This window comes from Rutilus rutilus, assembly GCF_951802725.1.
Source record: "Rutilus rutilus genome assembly, chromosome: 9".
Classification (NCBI taxonomy): domain Eukaryota; kingdom Metazoa; phylum Chordata; class Actinopteri; order Cypriniformes; family Leuciscidae; genus Rutilus; species Rutilus rutilus.
Genome location: NC_140223.1, coordinates 33,652,415 through 33,680,364, shown reverse-complemented (window position 1 = coordinate 33,680,364; position 27,950 = coordinate 33,652,415). Strand labels below are relative to the sequence as shown.

The following is a 27,950-nucleotide window of genomic DNA, read 5'->3' as shown; positions in this document are numbered from 1 at the left end:
GACCTTATTTAATTTATATTTAATGGCCAGTGGCTCGTAACTTTAAAACGGGTGCGTCAAACTAGTTGATGATCGACGTGCGCGTTCTCGTGTTTTGAAAGAAGACGACGACGACGTGCTCGCTCTCCAGTACGCTACCCACTAACCGGAGCGTCACTAACGAACTTTGCGTACTTCGAAACACCAAAAGTGTGTGTTCATTCAAAAATCGATCATAAATTGAAGAGCTGAACGTCTTTTCCCAATGTCTGTATTAGTTTTGTCGGGATTATTGATGAATACAGAGTTTTCAACATCTGCGGCTGCGGTTTTCGAGCGCCTTCGTTTCATTTGAGGTAAGTTTAATAACGTCCTCTCGACAGAATAAAGAGAGCAAGTTAGACATGAAACAAACTCTGCTCTCTTTCACTTTTAACGTTACTCACACTAATATAGCGTCATCTTGAATGTTTTGAACGATGTAATATAAACGTCTTCCCTGTACTTTTCGCCATTAAACTCTTTAGTCTTGTTTTCTGCGCTCGTGACCGCTTGTGAACTTGAACGCATGATTCTTCAAAATATAACTTATAACTTATATATATATATAAAACTAGTCCAAAGTTCTGATACTCTAATCTGACGTGGTGAAAGTTTGTTTGAGTGACTGATTTATAGCTTGAGCTATAATCCTGAGTATAATGCTTTGTATACACACTTTGAGTAAGTGTATGAATACTGTGTCATTCTAAAACTCTACGTAACGTTAGCGTGAAAATGTTTTTATGCTCTTAATACTTTTCTGTGGCACCATTTGGTCTTGGTGAACAAAAGTTTTCCTGTTTTAAAGAGGAAGCTTCGGAGTGGTCTGACACACGGATGTTTGAGGTTGCCAAGTCATTGTGTGAGCTTTGGGGTTGCGACGTAGATTTGCAAACAGAGAGGAAGGTGTGATCCAGATCCTCCATTGCTTCTTGCGTAAAAGGAGAATAATGTGTCCCAGCAAATCCTATAAATGTTACTCATAAACGTGTTACTGTGTTGTTCTTCTCTTTATAGATGCCGATGGCTTGGATTATACACCACTGAACGTCACAAGTATACACGTCACTTACTCCTTTTCAAGGTACGAACAGTAATTCAACTCTTACTGATGCAGTTTGACCCTGAAAGTACATTAAAAGTGCTTTTCATACATGCATTTGCTTGAATACACCTTTTCGTTTAAAAGACAATGGCATTATTTGCTGAATTAAAATAAGTTGGATAGTTCTCCAAGGGGGAAAAAAAGCCTCATTAAAGGAATGAAATTCTTCAAAAGAAAACCACATGTTTTAAAAACCATATTTTATTATGGTTTATTATATTATATACAGAAAAATTGGAAATGATGTGGAGAAGATCCCCGCAGCCCTCTTTTTTAATTTAAATATCAGATAATTTGACCTCTATATGATAAGGCAAGTTTAGTTCAAGCCAAGGTATAATTAAAATATCCCTTAAAATGGTTTGACTCCTCAAAAACATAATTGTTTATTAATGAATCATTAAAAAAAAAAAATATATATATATATATATATATATACTTTTGATAGTATAGAATAGTTTTTGAAAACAGTGAGATAAGATGTTTTGTGTACAACATGAGCTCAAGGTGTAAGAGATCGTGACGCACCGAACATGATTTTTCATGGCCAATTCCTTTTTTCTTTTTTTACAAGCAAATTGGCCCGAATACCAGTTGGCTTTTTTTTTTTTTTTTTTTTTTTCTTTAAGCAAAAGTTGTTTATTTGCTCTACAGGCCAAACTGACCTAAATATATCTAACCGTTTGAAATTAGAGGCAAACACTGAATTTAATCATGATCTAAACAAAGATGCTACACACACACACACACACACACACACTTTGCATGAGCAGTTTAAAAACATGTTTTTTTTTTGTTTTTTTATTAGCTTGTATGATTTAAAGGGCCATGACACCCTAAAGCACATGTTTGAGCTGTGAACAGATGCAGTATGTGGGCTACAGCCTTGCACATCACTGAAAACACTAAAGCATACATTTGATCAACACGTGGAAATTGGTTATTTTTGCATTTTTCAGAGCAATTTCGTTCTTCTGGTTTGAAAAGCAAAGTTGAAGCACCGTCACGGTATGTGAGTGATCGGCTGCCGGTGGTATTTTCGTTTTCGGTGGGTGGGGCTTACATGAATATTGATGAGTGAGTGATTGAATTTTAGGCTAGTTCATGTGCTCCTCCTTGAATCTCAGCAGGTTTCATGGATTATATAACATTTTTTAAATAGTTTCAGTGTCGTGCAAACTTATCCATAAACTTTCACTGTTTATCGTTTCCTAACCCTTTATAATGTTTTTTTTTATCAGTTTGCATGTTTTGTGCATTTGTCCCTGACTGAACGATTGCAGGCATTCACTTTGTTTCTAGGATAAATCACAGCAACCTTCAACTTGTATAGATTGTATGCACCTTTATACCCTGCGATGCTTTAAAATTTGTGTCTTTTACTAATTATCATTTCTTGAATGCAATAACTGAAATAAACCTGCATAAATGTATCTGTGGACTAACACGTTTTTTTGTATAATAGGCCTATCCTGATGTGATTGTTCTTAAATCCTTGTTAATTTTGTAAATACAAGCCAAATAACTTAAGACCACACACAAGCATGAATGTGTTGCTTTAATACATTACAAGTACAATTTTGATGATACAAAATTGTATGGACAATAGTGTAAAAGAATACAGCTAGGCTACTGTAAATGAGAAACATACTTCTCGTTCTTTTACAGAATAGAATAAGCAACCAGTTTGATGTTCACAAAAATATATATATTTACAAATATGCATACTGGCAAAATAATGTAACAAATATATATGTTTTTAAACGTTTCAATACTTTTCAAAAGCTTGGTACTAGTACGGTTCTTTATGGTCACCAAGGCTGCATTTATCTGATATATATAAAAACAAAACAAACAAAAAACGCAATATTGTGAAATATTTTTATCAACTGTTTTCTTTTTTTCTTTTTTTTTTTCTTGTGATGGCAGGGCTCATTACTCCAGATTTCAGAGTCACATGACCCTTCAGAAATCATTCTAATATACTTATTTGCTGCTCAAGAAACATTTCTGATTATTAACACAGTTGAAAATGCTGAAAAGCTGCTTAATGAAGTGTGGAAATCATCTATTTTCAAGATTCTTTATTTAATAGAAATATTACATGTTTAATATGAATTCCAATTGGTCGTGCATTTGTATCAGTGATCATCATTGCGTATCATCCAGGTTGATGCGTAAACATCAGGTTGCAAAATGTTTATTAGGCCACTGATATGATTGTGGACTTTATTTCGGTCATTAGCAGAGATGACACAGTTTTAAAGTGTCATAAGGTGAGGTAACATAACACAGCAATGAATAAATTAAATGATAGTTGGTTCATGTGTTTAAGAATACTCTATATCCGCTCTTCTATTGGGAATCGGTGTAGATGTGATCGTTCAGGTGTTCTGGGATTTTTGGTTTCAACGTAAAAGTGGAACCTTGTGATAATGTGAATTTGTAAATGTATATTTGTTTGTAACATATTTAAATGCGATGATTTTTACAACTGCAGATCGTTCACAACCGGAGAACGAGGAGGATGTTGCATATTGTATGTAACACAAATATTATGTCCACCGATACATTTATTTCAGTTGTTACGGGCAGGGACGTATTCAACAAATGATAACAAAAGGCACAGTTTAAAAGCATTGCAAAAGGTACAAAGGACAAGCACAACAAAGTGAAATCTATGTATGTATGAGTAGTTGAAGTTTGCTGTGCTTTATCCTAACATGAAGCGAACTAGTAGAAACGTTATGAACTTTACAAAACGATAAACAATTGTAGTTTAAGTTCACAGAGAAACTTTTTATTGACCTTTTATGAAATAATCTATTAAACCTGCTGAGAGACGAGGAGCGTGAACAAAGATTCCCAGTTCCACACGCGTGTCCAGGAAACTCATGAATATTCATGAGAGCTCCGCCCACTGAAGCCTGTTCTGAGTCTGTCATATACTGTAGGGCAGTGGTTCTGGGTTGACCATGGGACCCACATCTCCCCATGGTCAGGTAAGCCACGACACAATTTTTGTAGGGATAATATATATGGTCTAAACAAACAAAAAAAATCTCTGCTAATGCTGTAAACTATATAGACCTTATGCGCCAGAGAAACGAGGGCGCCGCCATCTTTAGAATATTGTCTTTTAACTTCCGTTTTTAGCGGTCGCTCTGTATATTTCTATGGCATTGCTGTCCAGGAGTAATTAGCTTTTTATGTGGATTTACTTAATGTAAAGTTAACGAAAGTTATCATGAGGACTGTGATGTTTAAAGCAGATGTCTTAACAAATGTCAGTCGACCGGGAAGATTTTAAAATGAGTCGTTCATTAATAAACACGCAGAATCACTGTGAAAATACAGACCGGAAGTCAAAAGACAATGAGCGCAGCGCTGAAAAGGGGCGGGGCTACATAAGGTCTATAGGGAGCCCTTACTTGCACATTACTATAGCTTTAAATGTTAACAACAGAGCCCAAGCTATTAGCCTACATTCAGTTGCTTTTTATTTTTAGATATAATAGGCTAATCCACACTCAAATAACAAATTGTATGCAAACATGTAAACTGCACATAAGGCAGTTTTTGCATTTAACTGCTTAATAATCAAAAAAGAAAGAGGTGTTGCGGCTGGACACCAGACTGTCGCTCAGAGGCGTTAACAACCAGGCCAAAGAGGGGGGATTTATGACACTTTAAAGCAAAAACAGAATGGTCTGACTTTACCTTAGTGAAATTATACTTCATAACACACACACAAAACAACAGACGGACTGAATGAAAATGCACATTCACTCTCTGACAGTAGGTGGCGCTTATGGGACAGCGGCAATATAGCATTTCCTTGGTCACGCTGCACAGAAAGCAGCGCGTTTATAAACTACTTATTACACGGAGATAAGAGGAAAAGAAAATGCCATCGAAACTTTTCTGAAGACAGTCAGTCCCCTCCAGATATACATTAATATAAACCCCCACCCTAAATTCAAAACGTATATTTCTCTTCCAGTATTTCGAGCATTGCAAACAGTGAGCTTGTTGTGCCTTGTTGTTGAGTATCTGCTGGCACGTCTTTTCGTCTGTCTTCAGCGTGTCCCGTCTCTGCCGCCTGTCTTAACGTCCTGTTTACAGACTTTGTAATATTTCCACACAAATAACCTATTGGGAAATGATTGCAAGGCCGTTTTTGCGCAAGTCCGGAATAGAGATCTCTTTCTCTGTGCCCTCGACTCCTCTGGCTTTTTTTTTTTGCTGTCTTGCAAGCACTGGTATTTCTCTGAATATGCAAATCTAGTTTGTTTTTACGCAGCAGTGCTAGTAAGTCCTGGGTTATGTACAGGTTGGTTACTTTACTTATGGGGCGGGTCTCAGATGCCAAACTTGTATTGACTAATTAACCCTTGGTCAAATAAAGAGCTAAACCCAGATTCAACATTCAAACACATTAAAGGCAAACAAAAAATTATGCATTAACACAATTCCCAACGGACACTCCAGCTCTGGAAGTGTGTAACATCTACACCGGTTTGTATAGACCTGCACCAATAATTTTGTTCAAAATATTCCTATCCTTCCCATACTTCAAATTCTTTCTCTGTGGTGGTCAAACTTAATGGGTCATTTATAATTCCTCTCTGCCCTTAACCATGTGACCCGTCACCGGTAACTCCAGGCATTACAAGCATCCTCCTGCTGTTGAGGGATTTGTCTCAGAGTGTGTGTGTGTGTGTGTTGTCTAGCCACAGTGCAGCTATTGTTGGTCTGTTACTAGGGAGCGTTTGGGTGTACTGACACTACAGGGCTGAGGGGTTAAGGGGGGCTGGGGTGTTTAATGACAGCCCAGCAGTAACAATGTCCAGTCAGCTGGTCAGTGGGGACTGTGAGAGCATTTGTTGTTTTGAACTTTGCACATGCTGCCATGTTTGCTGACACCAAGTAATGTGATTCGTTTGTTTGGTTTTGGGGATGTTTTTGTCTTTTTCTACATGGATGCAAGGTTTGGTTTCCTTTTTAAAAGTGGAAGAAATCCATAAGGTTTTTAAACTCAAAGTATGTGTTTTAGAATTAAGTTTTTATTGTATGTTTATGGCGCTATTGTGGTAAGGGCCAATAAAAAAAGTATATCAGTATAGTATATCAGGGCTGGGTTGACGATAGGGCTGGGCGATAAAACGGTAACGATAATTATCACGATATAATTTTTCTCGATAAAACGATATCAAGAGTTCGATAAATGTTTGATAATGTTTATGCGCCAAAAGCGGAACGAAACTCATTTGAACAGCGCGCCACACGGACCATTTATCCGCTCGGCTCAAAGTCCAAACGGCAGCGCAGCGCGAGCTCACTAGATCAGCAGATGCGTTTACTCAGATCGCTCTCGTCACGAGATCCAGTGAGAAGCGCTTGAATTCAGCGAAGAACACAAATGTCTCAGTGATTTAAACCAGTTTAAAGGCAGATGAAGCAGCGCTGACAAACAGGAGAAACACTGTGCGCAGAAGGCTTTTCCGTCTACAAATTCCCATCATTTACCATGGATTTACTGTAAAGTTAGCCTAGTAATATTAACTGCACCATGAAATGTGGGATATACATATTGAATTGAATTGTATTATATTATTAATGTAGACGATGTATTAAAGGACTGATGGAATATAATTACAGTATTTAGGCTACTGTTTTTCATTCAAATACCATAGAAATCATAAAGTTACATTTTGCCATGATGGTGAGGTGCTGTAGGCTATGCCTGGTTTTATCTGTGGTTATCATGATCTAAATGCATGATACTGGATGACCAATGGTTCAGTTTAATAAAACTCAGTCAGAATATTAGATTTTACCAAATAAAAATTAGCACATGCAGAAACTAAGAAATTAATTATCCAAGAAAGATATTTATTTTGTTAAGGAAAAATGACAAATGTTTGAATGTTCTACCTCAGATTTGTGAAATGTTCGCCTCTGAGTGTTTGTCCTGATATGTTCTAACAATAAAGAGTAGTTTAAAACCACAATTAACGCTCTGGTTTCTACAACTTTCACTTAGGAGCAAAAATCTGCCTTTAAACTTGAAAGAAATAAAGATTTGACTTTTATCGTGATAATTATCGATATCGACTGATATAAAATAAATATATTTTTTTGGCCATATCGCCCAGCTCTAGTTGACGATATAGGCTACTCCTTTTTTTTTTTTAATCAAGCTTCATTGAAATGGTATAAATTGTTAAATCAAGAATCAATCTTTTAGTCTGTTGATGTGGAAACCAAACTTCACTGATTGAACATTATTTTTTAGCACACCTCCCATTCAGTAATTGCAGTAAACATTGTGCTTTGTTTCTTTTGATATGAAAATAAGTCCCAGTTTTCAAATTCTATCAGTATTATGGAATTCAAACAACAAAAACCATTCGAGCAGCAGCACGAAGCGCAGATGAATTAACATGAATTAACATCAGAAGGAATGTTGAAATAGTAACACTTACTGAAATGTCTCATGTCTCGTGTAATCGCTCAATCCGTGTCAAAGATGTCAATAAAACAGCTTGTAAAGTGTCACATACATAACGCTGCATTTATCTCAGGAAAGCCATTCAATGACCATAACTCGATTGTCAACTAGAAAAAAATAACTCTAGAGAGGCGCATTTTGTATTCTTAAATAACCTGTTAGTTTTGTCTCATTTATTGTACATTTGAATAAACCTCATGAATACAAGTAATGACAGCAACCATTTATATTTCTACAACGAATTAGAAGTAGAGACCTAATTATATAATTAAAAAGTTGATATTAAGTCTCTGATTTGATAAATAGCAATTGAATTTGAACTCTGTTATTAATATTAACCTTTAATATTATAGTTGCAGGACTCAACAGTATTTCACTCACATTTCTGACTAAAAATGTATTGAGGATTATGTGTGCGAATAAAAAGTAGGTCCCTGCGGGTCTTCAAAAAGTCAGTTTTATCACGTTTAAGGTTATAAAAAGTCTTAAATATCTTAAATGGTATAACATGGATTCAAGGATTCATATTTAAATAGTCCCTTTGCGGTTTAATATTCTCACTTTGTCAATATTTAATTTGAGAGAAACTATCATCACGTCACAGAAGAAGGTCTAGACGGCAACCCGTCAAAATAAAAGTTTGGTTTTAACTGCGATAGAAATGTATTACTCTTGTACAGTATAATGTTCATATTAATGTAATACTACTAATAATTATGATACAAATATTAGGCTATTAAAACATGTTTCTTCCATGTTATAATTGTAACAGTAAACCTCTGTTGTGTTGCACTTGTTTGCTAAAAATTAAAGGGCTTGTTTAATTTTCATTTTAATAAAAGATAAATGAATGTTTTATGCCTTCATTTGATTACCAGAAAAATGAATTAAAGGCCCTAATATTGTATATACAAATTAATAAATTAAGTTGTTTTTATGAATTCAATTAATTAGACAGGGCTCAAAATTAGCTTTTTTACTTGGTAGCACTGGTGCTCAAAATGGTCGCAATTTCGAGCCTTTGTTAGATATGTTTTTGATTAAACCATTAAAATGGAATATAGACTTTGTACACATACACTCTTTAATAGACGTATTCACGTTTAAACACAATTTAAACAACGTATTATTCAATGCATTACTTCTATATAGATTTATATATTAAGTTGTTCAAGCAAGTGGTAAAGTATTTATCCATGTACTTATATTAAAATCTCAAACATTTTAAATTAAAACTTAAAATTGACAAAAACAGCCGACTCTCATGCCTTTTCTTTTGCTTTTAAATTTTAATACAATAAATCTTGCATGTCACAAAGAACTCGTTTTTCCACCTCCACGAATGAGACGAGTGTTGTTCATTATGTTGCCTTGTTGAGGTAAATTGTAGTTTTCCTTGCTTTCCTTTCCTATGACGCGTTTTTTGCAGTAAGAGGCGCCTTTTTTCAATTGGTTTCCTATGGCCGTGAGCTAGAACGCGCGCTGTTTATGCGCCCCGGGCGCCTCGCGTTTAACCGCCTGCTGCGCCTCGCGTTTTTGCAGTTTAAAAAAAAGCAACTCCGAGCGGAAAAAGCGGCCGACGTCATCGCGTTTTTTTTCCACTGTCCAATCGAATGAATGGGGAGGCGGGCCTTCCGTTTTAGTGATGAAAGCTATAGTTGCTTGAACGCCCGGAGAGTGCGATGGAGGATAAACTTGTGGTGCTCTCGCGGGTTACCAGGAGCTTAACGACTTCATGAACCGTAACTACCACAACTAGGGGTGTAACGATACCCTAATTTCACGATTCGACACATAATAATTTCACTATACTGAACTCACGATACGTTATTATTGCGATACTCCAAGACATATAATAAAAGTAAAAAATGTACTGTTGATTAAATGCTGAATTTGATATAACATTGTGGGTGTAAATGAATAGGCTTGGACAGTGGTGACACCAGAATAAATATATTCATGATTCTGAACCTGAAAATACAGAATTATGTTAGAATATGCTTGCACTCTGTCACTGGCTAGATATATTTAAAATAATAATTATGATTTAAAATAATCCCCCATTATTATACATTATATTCAACATAATATATTGTAGTTAAATATAGTACTGACTCTGAAAACAAAACAAAATTCTCACAGGATTATTTTTATTTTGGGTGAACTAACCACGATACATATTGTCAATTTTTCACGATATATTGTTGTTACAGCCCTAACCACAACATTAACAGAAAGTAAATAAAGTTAATAAAAGGCTGATTTGATGTTTACTTGACTGACAGGACAGCTGTTTCAGTGGTTGCCTAGCAACATAAAAAACGCAGCGCACTGCTCGTTCTGTGTGATGGGGCAGTGCTTCGAACCGGAAAAACGCGTTAGGTGTGATCGGGGCCTTTATGCATCCATCTGAGGCATGTATAAAGAATAGCAGTTTAAAAAAAGTTGTAACATCTCAAGTAATTTCAATAATCGAGAAATGTATAGTTTTGATGAGAATTTTTTTTTGATGAATATCCTTTGATTAATCCTTGCACCAGGAAAAGAAACAGTGCCAATTTTGTCGTAATGTTGACAATAACTACTTTGCAGTGTCAGTTCTGGTCATACAGGTTTTTATACTTTTTTGCATGTGAATTTTAGTCAAGACTATCTTATACCAGCATATCTTACTGAAGTACAAATACTGAGGGTTATCATGATAATACGCCTTGGACAATGGTGATGGGAAGGAGTTACCCAATTCCTTTTCTTTTCTTTTTCTTTTGTAAACTATTTTGAGTGATTAAGCTAATCAGTTGATTCAACACACAATGGGCCCAAATGGTGAGAGACATTACCATGGTAGTGATACTGGATCAGACAGCCTTTTATTTGGCTTTGAGTGAGATAGGGAGTGAGAGCGAGATACAGTGTCATCCTAGTAGGAGTATTGCACAGCTCCTGTGGTTTAGACTGCACACAGCCTTTGAATAAATGATGGAAGTCCTACTTCTTCAGCTAAATGACTCCAGCTGAGCGCTTATCAGCCACCCTGACTGACGCTGGAAGAACTTTTCCATGCCGCTAATTCACTACCAAGGGTATTGATTCAAGAAGACCAATCTACTTTTTTGAAAAAGTGCATCCGTTGTCTTCTAGGACTAAGGTGGTTTGATTCTATTTGAAGACTGAGCAGATTTAATTTATGGTGCGATTACGTGTAACTTAAGCATCTCTTCCTCTTGCAGTAGGTGTGGAGTATGTGGGCCAGCTGTTGCGGCTGGGTCTGTCTGGATGATTCCACTGTGGAGGGCACCAGAAGTAGCACACAACATCAGGCCTTCACAAACTCGGGCTTCAGCAGTTACCCATCGCCCCCTGCTCCGGAAAACACATGCAAGGCCTGTGGAGGTCGCTTTGACAGCCTCGCCAGGAAGGTAACCATATGACGTGACTCATTTTCACACAACTGACTTGCAAATCCACCTTGTAATGTTTGTTTAGCTTTAGCAGTGGTATAAAATTATTTGGGGAAGCACTGTTGTGCTGTAGTTCTTGTACAGGTACTATACATTAGTTGAAAGTGCATTTATTGGTGCCTTTTGGAATCCCGTTGATGCTTTGCATTTAACGTCATCCTCCTGTCACGGACAGATAAGGGAAAGGCTCAAGCTACAGTTTATAGCCACCATACAAGTTGAGTTAGTGACTGGAGTCATTGTGTGAAGCGTCCTCCTCCAGCGTGATGACTACCCTGCTCGCCTCACGAGGGGAGTTGTCCAGAATGCACTTTGTAAACTGTGGCTCCAATGACAGTACAATGGCGCGTATCGATGTCATGGCCATTGTACCAGTTCCTTACAGCAGTGCTGCTATTGTCACTTCACGTTCATGGAATTCCTGCACATGCACCTTACATAAGAGTAACTACAGAGAGTAACATTGAGATCAGGTTTCCAGTTTTTGAAAGTTTTTGATGTTCGTATGCAAGCAGTTTATAGACTTACTAGTGGGTAAGACATCTACTAAGTACATCTAGTATTGCTCTCTGAAAATTGGCTCATTTTACCCATTATTGTATTAAATTATTATTATTATTATTATTATTATTATTATTATTATCAGGTAGCCTGGAAATCCAGAACCAAATCCGAAAGATTAAGGGTCTGGCGTCGAGTAATGAAAATCGCCCAACTCGAGGGGCGTGCATTTGTGCAAAAGCATGCATTTGAAAATCTCACTGCACACAATTGGATAACACTACGACCAATCACTTTCGTGATTGCGCTGTCACTAGCGCTGTCGTCATCTGTTTAGCTCGCCTCTGGCCCGCCTATATCAGAGACACCGATGTGATTGGTGCAGCTCGGCTTCAAGGGCATAGTTAATGAGCATCATTACTCAATGCCAGAGTAACTCGCTGAGCAAATTCAAATTGTGCTCTCGCGAGAACTCTGGATTTCCAGGGTAATTATCAGGCTAATATTATTTAGGGATGCACGATATTGCCGATATTCGATATGCCGATATTTTCAAACTAATTTTGTCCGATGCCGATACCGATGTGTATACACATTTTCCCCCTGATATATTTACACTTTAATTTTACTGAAGAGAAATCCAAGTCTCTCTCCTGTACTATCTTTACCGTATTACACTCATATGTTGTAGATAAGGCAATACACAAGACAAACAAAACATTTGATTCTACCATAAATTTATAATTTTACAAATGTAGACAGACATTCACCCCTGAAAAATAGGTAAATTATTTCACTTGGAGAATAAATGATATGCCAGTGCCACATTTTATTTAAGTTCAGACTTCAAACTTCAGTCCTTAGAGTAAAATAAATAAAAATAAATTTTCAAATAATTTTTTTTACATCTTCTACTTGAACAGGTCTACCAAATGCTCCCCTGTTTTCGGTGCTGATGCAGTGGTGACGCGTTCATGTAACATAGCCTAAGGGTGGCGCTGCCAATAAAGCAACTAAAAGCTGTCACAACGAACCGCAAAAGTAATGATTATGAATAGTGGTCGACCGATATATCGCCGAGGCCGATATATCGGCTGATATTTGGAATTTTTTTAGATATCGGCATCGGCCGATAAATCTTTCCAAAACAAAAATCTTTTCAAAACAGTTTGTGACTGTGCATTAGCGCATTTTTTCCACTGACGCGAACAGAGCGAGCATGAATGAACTGAATACACTCGCTCTGCTCCGCCCAGCACCATAAGACAAGCCACTCAGAAGTGAAGCAGACGTCTGACAGACACAGTAAATGACCAATCAGCATTCGCTTTCTAACCTGACGCTACATTGTGTTACACACAAAAACACTCCGGCGTGCAGCAGAGTCTATTCAAACAGTAGCCTACCGTGATATGTCAGATCCGCAGCCCAGCGGTAGCTCCAGTGGGGGTCACAGATGTGATATAAACGAATTCAAACAAAACTGAAAACATTTTACCTCACAAACAGTCAAAAATCCTGTGACTGGCTGTTCCTCAGATACGCGCGTTGTTCTCGGGTTACGTTTAAACTAGACGCTGTTTATCAACGGACTCGCGTGCACGGAAAAGCTGAGTCGCGACCGTCGCGTGCACTACAAATCAGTGGTCGCGTGAGGTGGATGAGAGGAGAACACTATGTAATAATATTACGTTTGAAAATAAATCCTTGAAAATGTTATTCACTATCTACTGTATTTATTTATCCATGATTGGCGTAATATCGTGTGTAGTATACATTTTCATATGTCTATGTATGTCATGCAAATACATGTGACGGCTTGCAACGTTTTAAAGAAACAAACAAGCAAAACTAAACAGACATAAATCATTATTATTTAAATATACTTGAAGTAAAACAACCTTTTTAAAGTAAATATTGTAAATAAACTATGTGAGATTTATATTTAACTATGTATTGTACATAATGTATGCAATTGCACATACTATTTTGTCATTCATTTATGAATATTGTTTAGATTGGTTCATTAATGATAAATGTTATTTGTAACCTGCAGTAAGCAGCAGTAATTATTTATGTGACTGAAAAAATTACTAAATATTTAAGCAGACAAGAAGCTGCACTAAAACTTTATTTATTGAAGTGTTACCTTACCTTTTTGTTTACATTTTAATTTCTTAGTAAATATTTTTTATTGCAAAAAGAATATTGCATAAATATTATGTACAATAAATGTTCATTTAGTTTCACCAATATTCTTTGTCTCTCATTTACTGTATTCACATGTATTGTATCGGCCTCATATCGGCCAATCGGCCAGATTGCTTTCTCAATATTGGCATCGGCCATTAAAAATCCCATATCGGTCGACCACTAATTATGAATATGTCAAATATAGCAAGGAGACATTTTAATTGTTTATTAATAAACAAGTGTTTTCTGTGTCGGCTGCAAAGATGAAGTTGACGATGACTCGCGATCTTCGCAGTAGTGAATGCGACAGAGAGAAATGCACATTTCGGATTACATAGTTTTCTTTCGTTTTGAATTGTTCTGTTTAAAAATATGATTTCAAGCGTTCTGTAGATAATAGATATATTTCTCAGGTCTGTGAGGCAAGTAGGCTATGATGAGTTTCATTTAATTTATGAGCGCCGGCGCCTCCGTGTCGTGATATCTATTATCTATTATCTGCTTTATTTATTATTTATTAAATCCAGGCAATTGGTTGATGAAACATTGATTAAAATTAAGATACAATTAATACAAAACAAAATTCACTTAGAAAGGCTTTGTGCTTTCTGCTTGAGGTCTCTGTGGAAGTTTTAAAGCAGTCTCTTTTAGTGCCGCTTTCAGAGCGCTCACGTCCGTAACCGAGAACTGTCACTGTTTTTCCTCATAAATGCGAACGCGAAAAATAAAATAAAATGAATATTTTATGCTCTGTGGAGAGCATAGTAGCTTGGAGAGCTTACATTAGTAAGCTACAGGACATCGTCTTTCAAAACATGACAGAAAAAAAATGACTGTGTCATTGTACCCAGCACTTCTGAAAATGCACTTGCGAATGCGTCTCTGTCCCCAGCACATCTCAAACCAAACTGACGCCCATGCTCGAAAATGCCTCCACATTTTGGAAGTTGATGGCGCTCATGCCACGTTCACGGTCATCACGTGCACGTAGGAAACACGCCACCCTATCGGCAAGGCTCATCAGCAGAAATATTCATATCTACCGATGCCGATGATGGACATTTAAAGCTTTTATCGGCCGATACCGATGTTGTGCCGATATCATCGTGCATCCCTAATATTATTATTAAATTAATATTAGAACCTACAATTCCTTTACCTCCCTAATTTCATAACGACATCACCACATAACCACACTTCACTCATAACCATACTATCTTTAATGTATGCTCCACAGGAGAAATATTAAGCCAGTAAATTAAGATTTGATGTTTAGGTAGATTAATCTCTCGTCGTCTCTGAGAGAATGGGCCATTGATGCAGCGGCAGATGCTGAAAGCTGCGTTTTTGCTTTATATATTACATTTAATATTTATGCGACGTGACATTCCTCTTCATCACCAACTCCATCTTTGCTTGCAAAATGAATGAAAAGATAATCATTCTCCACAATTCTAAAACAAAGTTAATTAAATAAATGAGTAAATAAATAATTAATGATCAAATAAGAAAACTATTGTACACCCCCGCCCCGCGCGGCTGACGATTGCATGATATGACTATGGAGAATATCGCCCAACACTAGTGACCGCTCAGTGTTTTCAGCAGAAGCTTAATCTTTGATACATATTTACAAAAATGTTTCTAAGCCTTGAACCAAACCAACTATAGCACCATGATTAATAAATATTCAAGTTAGTAAAAGACAGAAAAGGTATTTGAAAATCAGTAATTGAATGAAGTACTCACTCATCCCATGACATAATTATGACACAGAAAATTATGTTGTTGTATTTTCTTTTCAACATCCCATATTAACCAGTGTTGGATAGATGCTATATAACATTACCTAGCTCACCTCCACTAGCCTGCAAAAGGGTGGCACTGTTGGACATTACAGTGGTTCCTGTTTACACAGTTTTGTTTGTGGGTTGTGTGATGCTTCACCAGTAATGTGGTGCTCAAAAACAGTTTCTTATAAATTAAGCAGAAATTCCATTGATGTATTGCTTCTGCAGAAGCATGTGCCAGCCTCAGACATCCTACAAACACACTAAACCGACATCAAAGAACTTGTGGCTTTCACTGCGTCACCTGTTCAAGCTGCTGACGGGGGTCCAACTAGTGCTATGGGTGGGAGCAAACTGGAAACACTAGGTCACCTTGTGTCACGGCCTTTAAGTCTGTGTGAACCGGAAGTTGAGACCGCTTTCAGCATCCACCTTGTTTAGCAAAAAAAATTTTTTTTTTTTTTTTTTTTTTTTAAATGTGTGGGTGTTATGGCTCAAAACCAACTTTATCTCATTTAAACCATTCAAAAAGGCAAGGACCGATCATATAAGAAATCACAGATGATAGATTCGTTTTGACGTCAATATCCTAGCAACCGCCTAGCAACCATCCAGAGTATCCTAGCAACCGCCTAGCAACACCATAGCAACCACCCATAACACCCTAGCAACCACCTAGCAACCACCCAAAACACCCTAGCAACCGCCTAGCAACCACCCAAAAGGCCCTAGCAACCACCAAAAAATATCATAGCAACCGCCTAGCAACCACCCAAAACATCCTAGCAACCACCCAGAACACCCTAGCAACTGCCTAGCAACCACCCAGAATACCTTAGCAACCGCCTAGCAACACCATAGCGACCACCCATAACATCCTAGCAACCGCCTAGCAAAAAACGTTCTGGTCCAAACTTTCTCAAGCTAACTTAAAGTTTGTCTCGACGAACTTTCGCATCTTAGTTACACTGTAAAGTTTTAATACAAAGAAAATCCAACAAGCAACAATTAATACAAATTCACACGCATAAGATAATAAACAAAACAAAAGATGAATGAAAATAATAATAGTAAGCAGGTAGGGCAGCTAAAGAAAACACACCCCTGACTACACCCAGTGACCTGCAGAGATCTTACCTAGCTCCCGTGGAGAATAAAAACAAGCGAGTCTTACGTGCAGCTAGTAGACGAGAGTCAACAGTTTAAATAGTAGAAATCCCTGATGACGTCACTCCACTTTCAAGGATCAGGGCAATCCCTTCTCATACTAGAAATCACACACAGGGAACAATTCCTCTACCTGCACACCCACGTAACAGTGGGACTTTCAATTCATTATTGGCTATGGGTAAATAACTAGTAGAAAAACAAAGTGCAGTAAATGGTAAAACAATTTGCAATACAAACCAGTGTGTTTATGATTATGATACTGAATTAAAATAGTATGATGACGAATACCAGTTTGCAATCAAGCAGCGTAATTGACTTTTTGTACAGGTAACAACAGGGTTCCTGCCGGTCCTTAAAAAGTATTAAATTCAGTTTTATCATATTTAAGGCAATTAAAAAGTCTTAAATATCTTTAATGGTAGAAGAATAAAGTCTTAATTAAATTCTGGGACAGAAAAACAGGAATAGCGATATGCTTAATGTGATTATTAAGGCGAGACACGGCAGGCAAAAACATTGATTTTTCATGCAGTGGTCAGTTTTGAGATTTTGGGCTAGTTTACTCCTTCAATATGTGTTCTTTAAAGCTGCTATAAAGAAAACGTTGAAAATATACATTAAGGTGTTTATTTTATCACATTTTGTTTACTTGCGGCAGTAAGTTTCTCCCGAATTTACCAGGAAGTTAGCATTCCAGCGCGACACGCCGAGATCCGTCTGTTTACTGAAGTCTGTCATGACCTGTATCGCTGTAAAGCTCTGAGTCTCCTGCACAACGCTATGTAACCCAAATATGGGCATTTCCTTTCTATCAGTAACCAATCGTGAATGTCCAAAGGGGGATTTAAAGCTAACGACGAAATCTCATCTAGAGCTATTTAAATCTTTAAATGCCGTTTTCTCAAAATGAGTTTTTTTGTCATTCTCCAGTACAAACATCTCAGCCTATGTAGCACCTGTGTACACCACACTTTCCAGTTATACACTTAGCAGTATTCTGAAGATATTTGCAGAGGGATTTGTCAATAAATCATTCCTGGCCTGATTTATGTGACATTTTAATAAAAATAAAAAAGGCAAATCGATTTTTTTTTTATGGCTATGGACAGTATATTTTGATCCCCTAGGTAATGCAAGCATATATCCTGAAATCCCTCTGAGCTTTTATTTTCATCTTGGGTTTAAACAAAATGAAAAAAGAATTCTGCACCTGGCTTTATCATCAGATCTATCTACCGAAAATATATGCAAAATCGTGCATATTTAATGAGATAATGCCTAATTTGCATAATTAAACATACAAATTTCTAAAACTTGTAATACATTTTTTTTATATATACTTGTGCAAGTAATCAACTGAGGAAGTTTCATGGTGATCTCTATTATTAAAAATTTTTACCCTATTCACCTCGCCTTAAACTTCAAAAGGTGACGACTTTATGAAATTTAAATGAATCTAAATATAATTGATCATTTCGACTCATCCCTTTTCTGAAGTGAAATTAAGGCTGAAATGTGAGTGTAACGATGTTCAGGGACGGAGGAGGCTGGAACCAGCGAACGTTCAACATAATTTGAATGACCAAAATAAACAACAAAAGTAAAGTGGCAGTCCCTCACATAAATGTCCCAGGCCCGGTCCTCTCTCGTCCTTCACTGTCGTCACTCCTCCTTTTGCGTTTATTTTACAGTAATGTGTATCGTAGACAGGAAAGTAGGAGGAGGGAATTGAGATCGGGACATGAGCCAACAGCTCTTGCACGTCCTGAGCGTGTGAATTGAGCCACAGCTCTGACTGAATGGCATTGTGACTTCCAGAACACTACGGTCAAGTTATGTTAGTCATGTGTTTATATTCCCTGAAGAAACTTCCCAGACTGCTTTGGCATTATCCGGTACAGCTCAGTGTTTATCAGACGTAATGACACAAACAGTAGATCTGTTGAGAATGAGGCAATAGAGTGCACCTTTTGACCCAGTTCTTACACCCTTTAATGCCTGCGCCAACTGCGAAATTCTCCTCAAAAAAGATTTGAGATTGTGCTCCAGTCTTAACCTGGCTTTAAAATGCACACTCCCATTGTTCATTGCAGCACATGTGCATGGACTGCAAGAAGAGCTACTGCAGCCAGTGCTCCACTCAGCAGGACCTCCAGCCGTGGCTGTGCCACACTTGCCAGCGTTTCCGCGGGATCTTGTACGAGCGAGCTGAGCTGATGAAGCTGAAGGTGAAGGATCTGAGGGAGTATCTTCACCTGCACGGGGTCCCCACACAGATGTGCCGAGAGAAGGAGGAGCTGGTCGAGCTGGTCCTCGGCCAACAGACACCTCCGTCTGACACACACATTCCTCCCCCAATAACCACACGCTTGGACCCGCAGGAAGACCCTTACACTCCAGTCAACACCGCAAGCCTGTCGCAGGACAACGGCACAACAGAACTGGGACCTCAGGCTCAGACAACAGAAGATGCACAGGTACAAAAAGTTCCAAACGGTCCTGTTCAAAAGTTTTGTAATGTTTTTGAAAGAGGTCTTTATGCTCACCAGGGCTGCATTTATTTGATCAAAAACAGTAAAAAGTCAAATTGTGAGACATTACAATGTAAAATAACTTTTCTATTTGAATATCTTTTAAAATGTAATTTTATTCCTATGATGTCAAAGCTGAATTTCCATCATCATTACTCCAGTCTTCAGTGTCACATGATCCTTCAGAAATCATTCTAATATGCTGTTTTGGTGCTCAATTATTAATAATTGTTCTTATTATTATCAATATTGAAGTTTTTGCTGCTTAATATTTTTGTGGGAGCTGTGATGCAGTTTTCAGGATTCTTTGATGAATGGAAAGTGCAAAAGAACAGCATTTATTTGAAATAGAAAACTTTTGAAGCATTATAAATGTCTTTACTGTCACTACTGATCAATTTTATGTCTCCTTGCTGAATTTAAATGTTATTTTATCTTACTTTTTTTTTTTTTTTTACTGATAGTGTATCACAGTTTCCACAAAAGTATTAAGCAGCTAAACGGTGTTCAACATTAATAATAATAAAAAGTTTGACCAGCAGATCAGCATATTAGAATGATTTCTGAAGGATCATGTGACACTGAAGACTCGAATTCAGCTTTGACATCACAGGAATAAATAATTACAAAAATATTCAAATGAAAGTTTTTTTAAATTGTAATAATATTTTACAATATCACAGTTTTTACTGAATTTTTGATCAATTCAGCCTTTGTGAGCTTTTCAACCTTTGACTGATAGTGTACTTCAGGAAGTCAACCTGCAAAAGGTTTGCTTGTATTTGTCTCTACACATTAGACTAGGTTAGGAGAAATTATTTTAAAACTGAAACATGTGCTTCGATAAAAATGAATCCATCGCACAGTCCCTTGCATGTGCTTCACTTCTCAGTTTGGTTCACACGGCACTGTAATGCACAGCTTTAGAATGAAGTGACTCATGTGACTCAGTCTCTTAAGCACACTAGAGAGTGTGTGATATATAAGTTAGAGAGCACAGCTGTGTTAAACTGTTGGCTGCGACCTTTGACCCTTAGAGCTTGGCTGAGGCAGCTGAAAGTGAAATGGACGATGAGCTGCAGGTGGAGCAGGAGATGCAGGTACCTCCTGAAACTCATCACCTCTCCTCTTCTTCTTTGTGGCAGAGCAAAGATCAGTGGCCGGTCGCCCTTTACAATGCCTGGGACTCTTTCTGTCAGTCTTTTGCAATGAAAAGATTAGGCCTCTTGATGATTTATGCCGTCCTCAGTAGAGTCTGTTTAAAGAATGTCTTCTTCCATGTGTGTGCCTTGTGCGTGGGAAAAGACTTGGCTACAGGCTGGGATAAATCACTGCTTCTTTAAAAGTCTCTTTTCAAGTCCACTCTTTGTCACACCAGTCCATCTTAAAGGGTAACTCTCTGTCTTTTTGTTAATCTACCCGATGCAAATTTTCGTTTAAAAGCATAATTAGAATGGAAACGCCACTTAAGATTGACCGTATTTTCGTTTTCGGTCAAATTGCCTTTTGAATGGGAGTGCTTGGGGGACTTCTATGATAGCATCAAAATCGAGATGGTCCTCACTGCAGAACACGAAATCCAGGGGGAGGAGTTGGATCCAGATCCAACTCCTCCCACCTTACCTATACCTAAACCTACCCATCTCCACCCCCTGATCCCTAAACCCACCCCTAAACCTACCCATCTCCACCCCTTAGATGTGGATCCAATCCCGCCCCCTGGATCTCGTGGACTGCATTGAGGTGCTACTGTCAAAATCGCTATTTTTAAAACACTAAGAAGGCTCGACACAACATGAAACTGCTGGAAGTATCACCAGGGGCTCTACACATGAACTCCAGCATTGAGAACATTGTTTGTGTACGCAGAGTTTACTAAAAAATAACGATTTTGAACAACTCACTGCAGCTGTGTCCGCCGGCATTTTGACAGTCAAAAATAGTCGATCTCCGAATGCGAATGAACTGACTCTGAATTTTAGTATTTTCTTATATGAGGATCCTTTTTCAAATACAAGGTCAATTTTGTTTTCACGAACGACAAAAAAAAAAATTATCCGTGAATGTATATGGAACTGAGCTTTAGGAGCTTTCCATCTTTACTCTCCTCATGTTACGTTGCATTCGGAGATCAACTATTTTTGACTGACAGAATGCCGGCGGACACACAGCTACAGTGAGTTGTTCAAAATCTTTCTCTTTAGTAAACTCTGTGTACACAAACAATGTTCTCAATGCTGGAGTTCATGTGAAGAGCCCCTGGTGATACTTCCAGCAAAGTTTCATGTTGTGTCGAGCCTTCTTAGTGTTTTAAAAATAGTGAGTTTTGATGCTGTCATAGAAGTGCCCCATTCACTCCCATTCAAAAGGCAATTTGACCGAAAACGAAAATACGGTCAAACTTAAAAGTGGCGTTTCCATTCTAATTATGCTTTTAAACGAAAGTTTGACTTGGGTAGATTAACAAAAAGACCCTAGGTTGCATTTTGGTGAGAGTTACCCTTTAAAGGGATAGTTCATAGTTCATGGATAAATGAAGATACTGTTATTATACGGGCAGCTATTATACAGTGGTTTACTGAGCAAACTATTAGGCCATGTGTCCACCAAAGTGTGTTTTTCCCCGGAGGCTAGTGTATTTGTCCAAATTGTTTTCAGTGGGAGCGCCACGTTTTTAAACCGGGAGCAGCGTGACTTTGATGAGTGCTGCGTTTTACCTAAAGTTCAGCATTCTTCACTGTCACTTTTTACCCAGCTGTTCAATCACAGTGAAGGAGGTGTGGGCCAAATACCACACCGACCAACCGCCACGTCCGGCTGAGACAACGGCAACAGACGACAACAGCAATGGAACAAAACCATTGAAAATAAGAGCCAATGCGGATTCTTTAGATTCGTATTGACATTTAATATTAGAACTATCTGGGAAATTCTATACTAGTTACAGTTCCGTGGATATTTTGTATGTAGCAAATATAGCTTCTCTCTCAACTGAAAAACAAAACAATCGCGCTCACAGCAAGGCGTCATTACTGCTGCAACACACTCTTCATACTGCAGTTTATGGCAATTACAGAATTAATGTTCTATTCTTTCTTTTGCACTTCGCTGAATGACGTGCACTTAAATCTAATGTGAAACCAGGACAGTGTGTTCTTTATAACATTCAGGGCAGGATAAGGACTTGGCCAATTGACTAGGTTTTGGATACAAGAGAGATGAAGTATCATTGACAGGTCTTGCAAATTCCCTGGCTCTAACTATCGTTGCGGAAAAACAGTAGGGGTCATTTACACAGAATGTGTTTTCATTTAACTTTCACACAAGTCATAATTGAGTTGATTTAATTGTGCAGGGGCTTTTTTTTCTTATCTTAAATTTGGTTAATTTTGTTGCCATTTTGTTTCCAAGCCCCCGTTAGTTTCCGCCCTTAAACACCCTTAAAGTCACAATGGAACAGAAGTAGCAACAGATCCTTTATTCCATATTGTGAAAATGAGCTTTTTTAACACACGCTCGGTTTTCACTTTTGCTTTCGAACCGCATATTTTACGTTAGATATTTGTCAATGACTTTCAGGACCTGTTGCTCATCAAATCCTCCGACATCATCATCATCATCTCAGTAATCTCTCCTTACTCTCTCTCGACACGTGATCTGTGAAATCTGAACCGCTTTCGGTTTATAATTGTAGCGTCTGTTGTCCAACTGAACTAAATGTTTTTATTTCTATAAAAAAAGCAAAACTACAGTGGGAGAGTTATGTAATCGGTGTATGACCGAACACCATGTAACACTGACTACCACGGCAAGCACAATGGAGACGCACGTCCGAGTGTAACGAATTATCAAAAAGGAAAAAAAAAAAAAAGTAGGACAGGGACTTGGTTCTATTTGTTGTTGTCTATCTAGTTGTTGATTGGGTTTTGTTTGAGATGTGGGTGTTTCACTCAAACTTGAATGCGACTGTCTTGACTAAATGATTGGAGAAGTCTGGCAGAAAGAAGTCTCTTTTACTGGAAGATTGAGTTATGACATTTTTATTAAACATTACAAAGTAAAAAAAAACCCAAACATTTATGAATAGCCTAGTTCACAATAAGATAACATTCATTTACAAAATTTTCATTTCATGCTAGCTTACGTTTTTTCGGATGGTGGATGACGGGTGATAAAATCCCGTAAATTGACATTAATGGACTCGGCTCTTTTGACTTTTCACCATCCATTGTAATTGTTGTGCATATGACTCCCCTTTTTCTTTTCACACATAGGGCTAGATTTACTAAACAGGGCAAATTAGTGTGAGCGCGCAAACTGAGCGCCGATGGGTCTACTGACGACGCGCAAATTAATGAACAGACGCAGCCGGATCATTTCCATAATGACCAACACAATCTACCTAGAGCAGCGTTAACGTCTGGTTTAAGATGGGTTTACGTCTGGTATATATATATATATACACCAGACGTAAACCCATCTTAAACCAGACGTTAACGCTGGTTTATATTAATTTTTATATATATATATATATAATGGTGCAAATACCAGTAAATTGACTAGTGCAAGCCTTAGTAAGTCACCTTCATTTAAAAACTCTCCTCCCATTAATGTTGTGTCTGAAAGGGAAACTCCTATGTGTGTCTTTAGTAAATCCTGACTAGTTTTTTTTTATCTCCAAAAGAGGGTTTGCGCTGGCGCGAGCTGTTAGTAAATCTGGCCCATAGTCTCTTTATACATATGGTCTCTCTGTTGGTCAAACATGGATGGTCATCTGCCCTTCAAGTGCTATATTAAACAAAAGAAGTGCAGTGTTTACCATGTGGTGGTAGGCCAACGTTAACACCCAGTACCACTCCTTAGCTTAATAAAAAGGCTGAAGTTTAGAAGTTATCTACACAGGACCTTTAAACTGTATATGTTAATGAACCACTCAGCATGTTATCTCTCCCCTAGCATTAGCATATAGTGTTTGCATAATAGCAGGATGTGGAGTTAATCAAACTTGCAGTAATCTTTGTGTGTTTTTGTAATCTCTCTTCGCATCTGTCTCAGCATGGCACATGTTCTGTTTGTGTTGTGTCTGTTCGTGTTTATGGTGGCCAAGATTCTAGATTGTGGTGGTGTTGTTGGGGCTTTTAGGTGGCAAAACCGTTTAACATGTTTCTGAATCAGTAAAGTGTAAGTAAAATGTTTTCTGACACACTTAAATTTTCTGGGATTTGCCAGGTTCTCTTTCCCTAAAGTTGGCTTTGACTCTGTGGAATGATGTTTTTGGTATGCCAAGAGATCAGCCGAAGAAAACCCGTTGTTTGCGTACTCTCACTCACTCTGTCTCTTGCTCTTGTCAGTCTTCAGACACTGAGGAAGTGTTGGCTCCTGGGCGACGGGCGTCCCTCTCAGACCTGGGATCAGTGGATGATATCGAGGCGCTGAGTGTCCGGCAGTTGAAGGAGATTCTGGCCAGGAACTTTGTCAACTACAAGGGCTGCTGTGAGAAATGGGAACTGATGGAGAGAGTCACGCGTCTCTACCACGACCAGAAGAACCTGCAGAACATGGGTAAAGAGTTTGATGTGATTGGACCAACAATAGGATGAGGGCTAAGTTTGGTTTGTGCTATTTATCAATCTGACATGTAGCTGCGTAATGATAAGTGGTATTTTAGTTGGTATCCTGACCTCATTTTCTAAAGTGAATGTAAAAGTTGAATGTATCTGTTGATTACATTAACGTGGGCTGTGTTTTATTTTCACAGTGTCTACCGCCATAAAAGGCACAGGTGGGTTTATTTCTTATGACTTCAAAAGTTAGGAATAGTTTTTGTTAATACTTTAAGTGTTCGTTTAACTTTTCAAGAGTTTTATGTCCATTTTGTTGTGAAACTATGAATAATTTGATTAGTCAACAGTTCACATAATTTTGTAAGCTTGCAGGTGGATTTCACAAATATGCATATTACGGTTTAAATCAGTCAATTTTATTTTGGTTTATGACAAATTAGTGTTCAAAAGGAAAAATCATATTAAAAATGCCTAAAAAAATAGTTTCCTTTTTTTTTGTACACAGACACTGGAACTGGGACGGAGGTGGAGGACGGCCTGTGTAAGATCTGTATGGACTCGCCCATCGACTGCGTCCTGTTGGAGTGCGGGCACATGGTCACGTGCACAAAGTGCGGCAAGCGCATGAGCGAATGTCCCATCTGCCGACAGTATGTGGTGCGGGCAGTGCACGTGTTCAGATCCTGAGTGACATCTCCATTTACACGCTCCTTCCCTCGAACAACGATACTGAATAAAACCGTCAGGTGGCCTTTAATTCTCGAACGTTTATCTTGCTGCACTTTAAACGACAGCGAATCTCCAAGCAATAGCCGTACTGGTTTCAGTTTCTTTTTAAAGTGTGCCTTCTGGATGTTTTGAAGAGGAAGCTTTATTTTTTTGATCATGTGCAAATGACTCAAAATCAATGCAGCATAAATGGCCATTCCTGCCTCCGCCCCTATTAATAAACACAGAGAGGATCATGTGAACGCACACTCTTCTGAAAGTGCCTCGTATGTCACTGCCCTGCTGCTTTTCACACACCTGTTGCTTTTGTACTCCTCCTTTTTAAATAATCTCCTCTTTAAAGAACCCACATATTGGATCTCAGGCTGACACGGTACAAATGTACTAACAAGAACTAGACTCGTCTCACTAGTCTTGTGAGGTCTTACATCTGTCATGAGTGTGATCCCAGAAAAAGAGTCACGCTTGATCAAACCGGTTCTCATTTAACGGACCCCGATCAAAATCATAAGGAAAGAAACCGTTGAGTTTTAATGCAGAAAAATCTTAATGGCCTTCATTTTCTTTATTAAAAAAAAGAACAGAAAAGTCTAGCACACTGACACAATAGTAGACCGATAGAGCTTTAACCCATTCGGTCTTCGTCGGGGAGTCGCAACATTTGTCTAGCAGTGTGCTATACTGTTTTAAAAGTCCTTCTTGGATGTTGTTTTGGTCATGCACCTGCTCTAAAGTTGTGCACATACCATTTCATTTTCTCTATGCAAAAATTTGGGTGTGAAAGATGATGCGTTATTCTGGTTTCTTGAGGATTTCATGCCTTTCAGACCCCTTGTAATGAAGGTTTCAGTCTGAACCCGATGGATGGTTTCGATTATGGAGCAAACATCCCATTTGAACAGTCAGTATGCGTCAGCGCTCGTTGCTGTGTGGTTGGAGAAGCCTCTCTGGTACGACTGCTGTTGGCCTGATGGGCCTAAAAAAGCAACGTGTGTTACCGCGCAGTGCTGGATTTAGCGTTCGGGACCCTCACAGCGCTGCCAGCGAGCCGATTGGCGGTAGATCTCTTGCAGGAAATCGATTAGCAGCACTTTAGCCTTCTACAGCCGTCGACAGAGGAAATATCAGATGAACGTGCCTCAACACTCCTACTGTCGGTGCCTCGCAGGTCACAGGACAAGTAAAGGCCTGCGAACACACACCATTTCCCTCAAGCTCTTCACATTCAGTTAGCATCGACCTGCTCTATTCTTAGGAAGCCGTGTGGAAACAACAGCGTAAAGAAATGTAAGTGTTCAGCTTCAGAATTCACTCTTATTCACCCTCATGTCATTCCAACCTTTTTATGCACTATCAGTCTCCACAAAACAACACGAAGGACCATACTTCTCTTTCGGAGTTCACAAATCTGTATTCATACTTCAAATTCCAGAAAGGGTGGCGCTAGACGCCCTCACACCAGATCTGACATCGTTCATCACATATGTTGTGTCCAATCACGTGGGAAGTGTCAATGTGGGGGATTGTTTGTGACCAATCACGTTGGACGTTTCGATATATGCCTGCAAATGGGATTCCCAAAATGGGAAAATCCTATGGTTTCAGATGACACACATTATTCAGACATATGGACTATAGTAATAAAAGTATGGTGTGTTTTTGTTCTTTTGTGGAGCTTTGGCAGTGTAAATCTCCATGGACTTTACTTGTATGGAAACAGGCAGATTGAACACTCTTCCAAACATCTACTTTTGGTTTCTAGCTGAAGAAAGAAAAAGGGTTGGAACATCATCAGGGTATATAAATAACATTAATTTTACATTTTTTGGAGAACTAACTCTTTTAAATAGAAAGGCACAATTGGTTGCAAATTTCATTTTTCCTGAATGTAAGGCTTGCCAACTGTTAAATGTTTTATTGCCAGGGTTGCCGTCGACAGGAATCACTGTCACAAAGAGAAATAAATAAAAAAGTATCTGCATTCAAATCTCAAGAGGAGCTAATACAAAATCGTATTGTTCAAAGCAACTTTGGATTAAAACTTGATTTCCTACCACTGTGAAGTAATAAGAGAATAATCGTTCAAAGGACCAGTTTTGGATCAATAATGTTGTCATGAGTTCTAGATGTGTAAATATAAAGAGGCAACTCTTTCATTTTCATTACAAATGTGTTTTAATGGTAACGGTGTGAAGCAGATGACTTAATTTCTTAATACTGATGAGGAGATATATTTTAAAAACGTACTAAGCCACCAAAGTAGATTTTGTGTGTTTGTTCGTTGAAGAATTTTGTATTAAAATATGTTTCCACCATGTTTTGTCTGCTTGGTTTGTTTTCCCGAGTACCGTGTCATTAGCGCGGCGAGCCG

General features: G+C 38.2%; 1 protein-coding gene across 4 annotated transcripts; it reads left to right on the top strand.

Annotated features, from left to right (window-relative positions):
- Window positions 1–39: 39 nt before the first annotated feature.
- Window positions 40–27,894, top strand: rffl (ring finger and FYVE-like domain containing E3 ubiquitin protein ligase). 4 transcript variants are annotated; one of them, XM_084418425.1, is made up of 8 exons: window positions 50–335; window positions 1,039–1,105; window positions 10,871–11,059; window positions 18,849–19,232; window positions 20,324–20,386; window positions 24,638–24,848; window positions 25,045–25,068; window positions 25,356–27,894. In XM_084418425.1, the coding sequence occupies exons 3-8, from the start codon at window positions 10,883–10,885 to the stop codon at window positions 25,535–25,537; spliced, it is 1,041 nt and encodes a 346-aa protein (XP_084274551.1). In that variant the 5' UTR covers window positions 50–335; window positions 1,039–1,105; window positions 10,871–10,882; the 3' UTR covers window positions 25,538–27,894. The 4 variants fall into 4 exon arrangements, with proteins under 4 accessions (XP_084274554.1, XP_084274551.1, XP_084274553.1 ...); XM_084418426.1 differs by having other exon boundaries at window positions 129–335; window positions 10,874–11,059; XM_084418428.1 differs by lacking the exon at window positions 20,324–20,386 and having other exon boundaries at window positions 40–335; window positions 10,874–11,059.
- The last annotated feature ends 56 nt before the right edge of the window (window positions 27,895–27,950 follow it).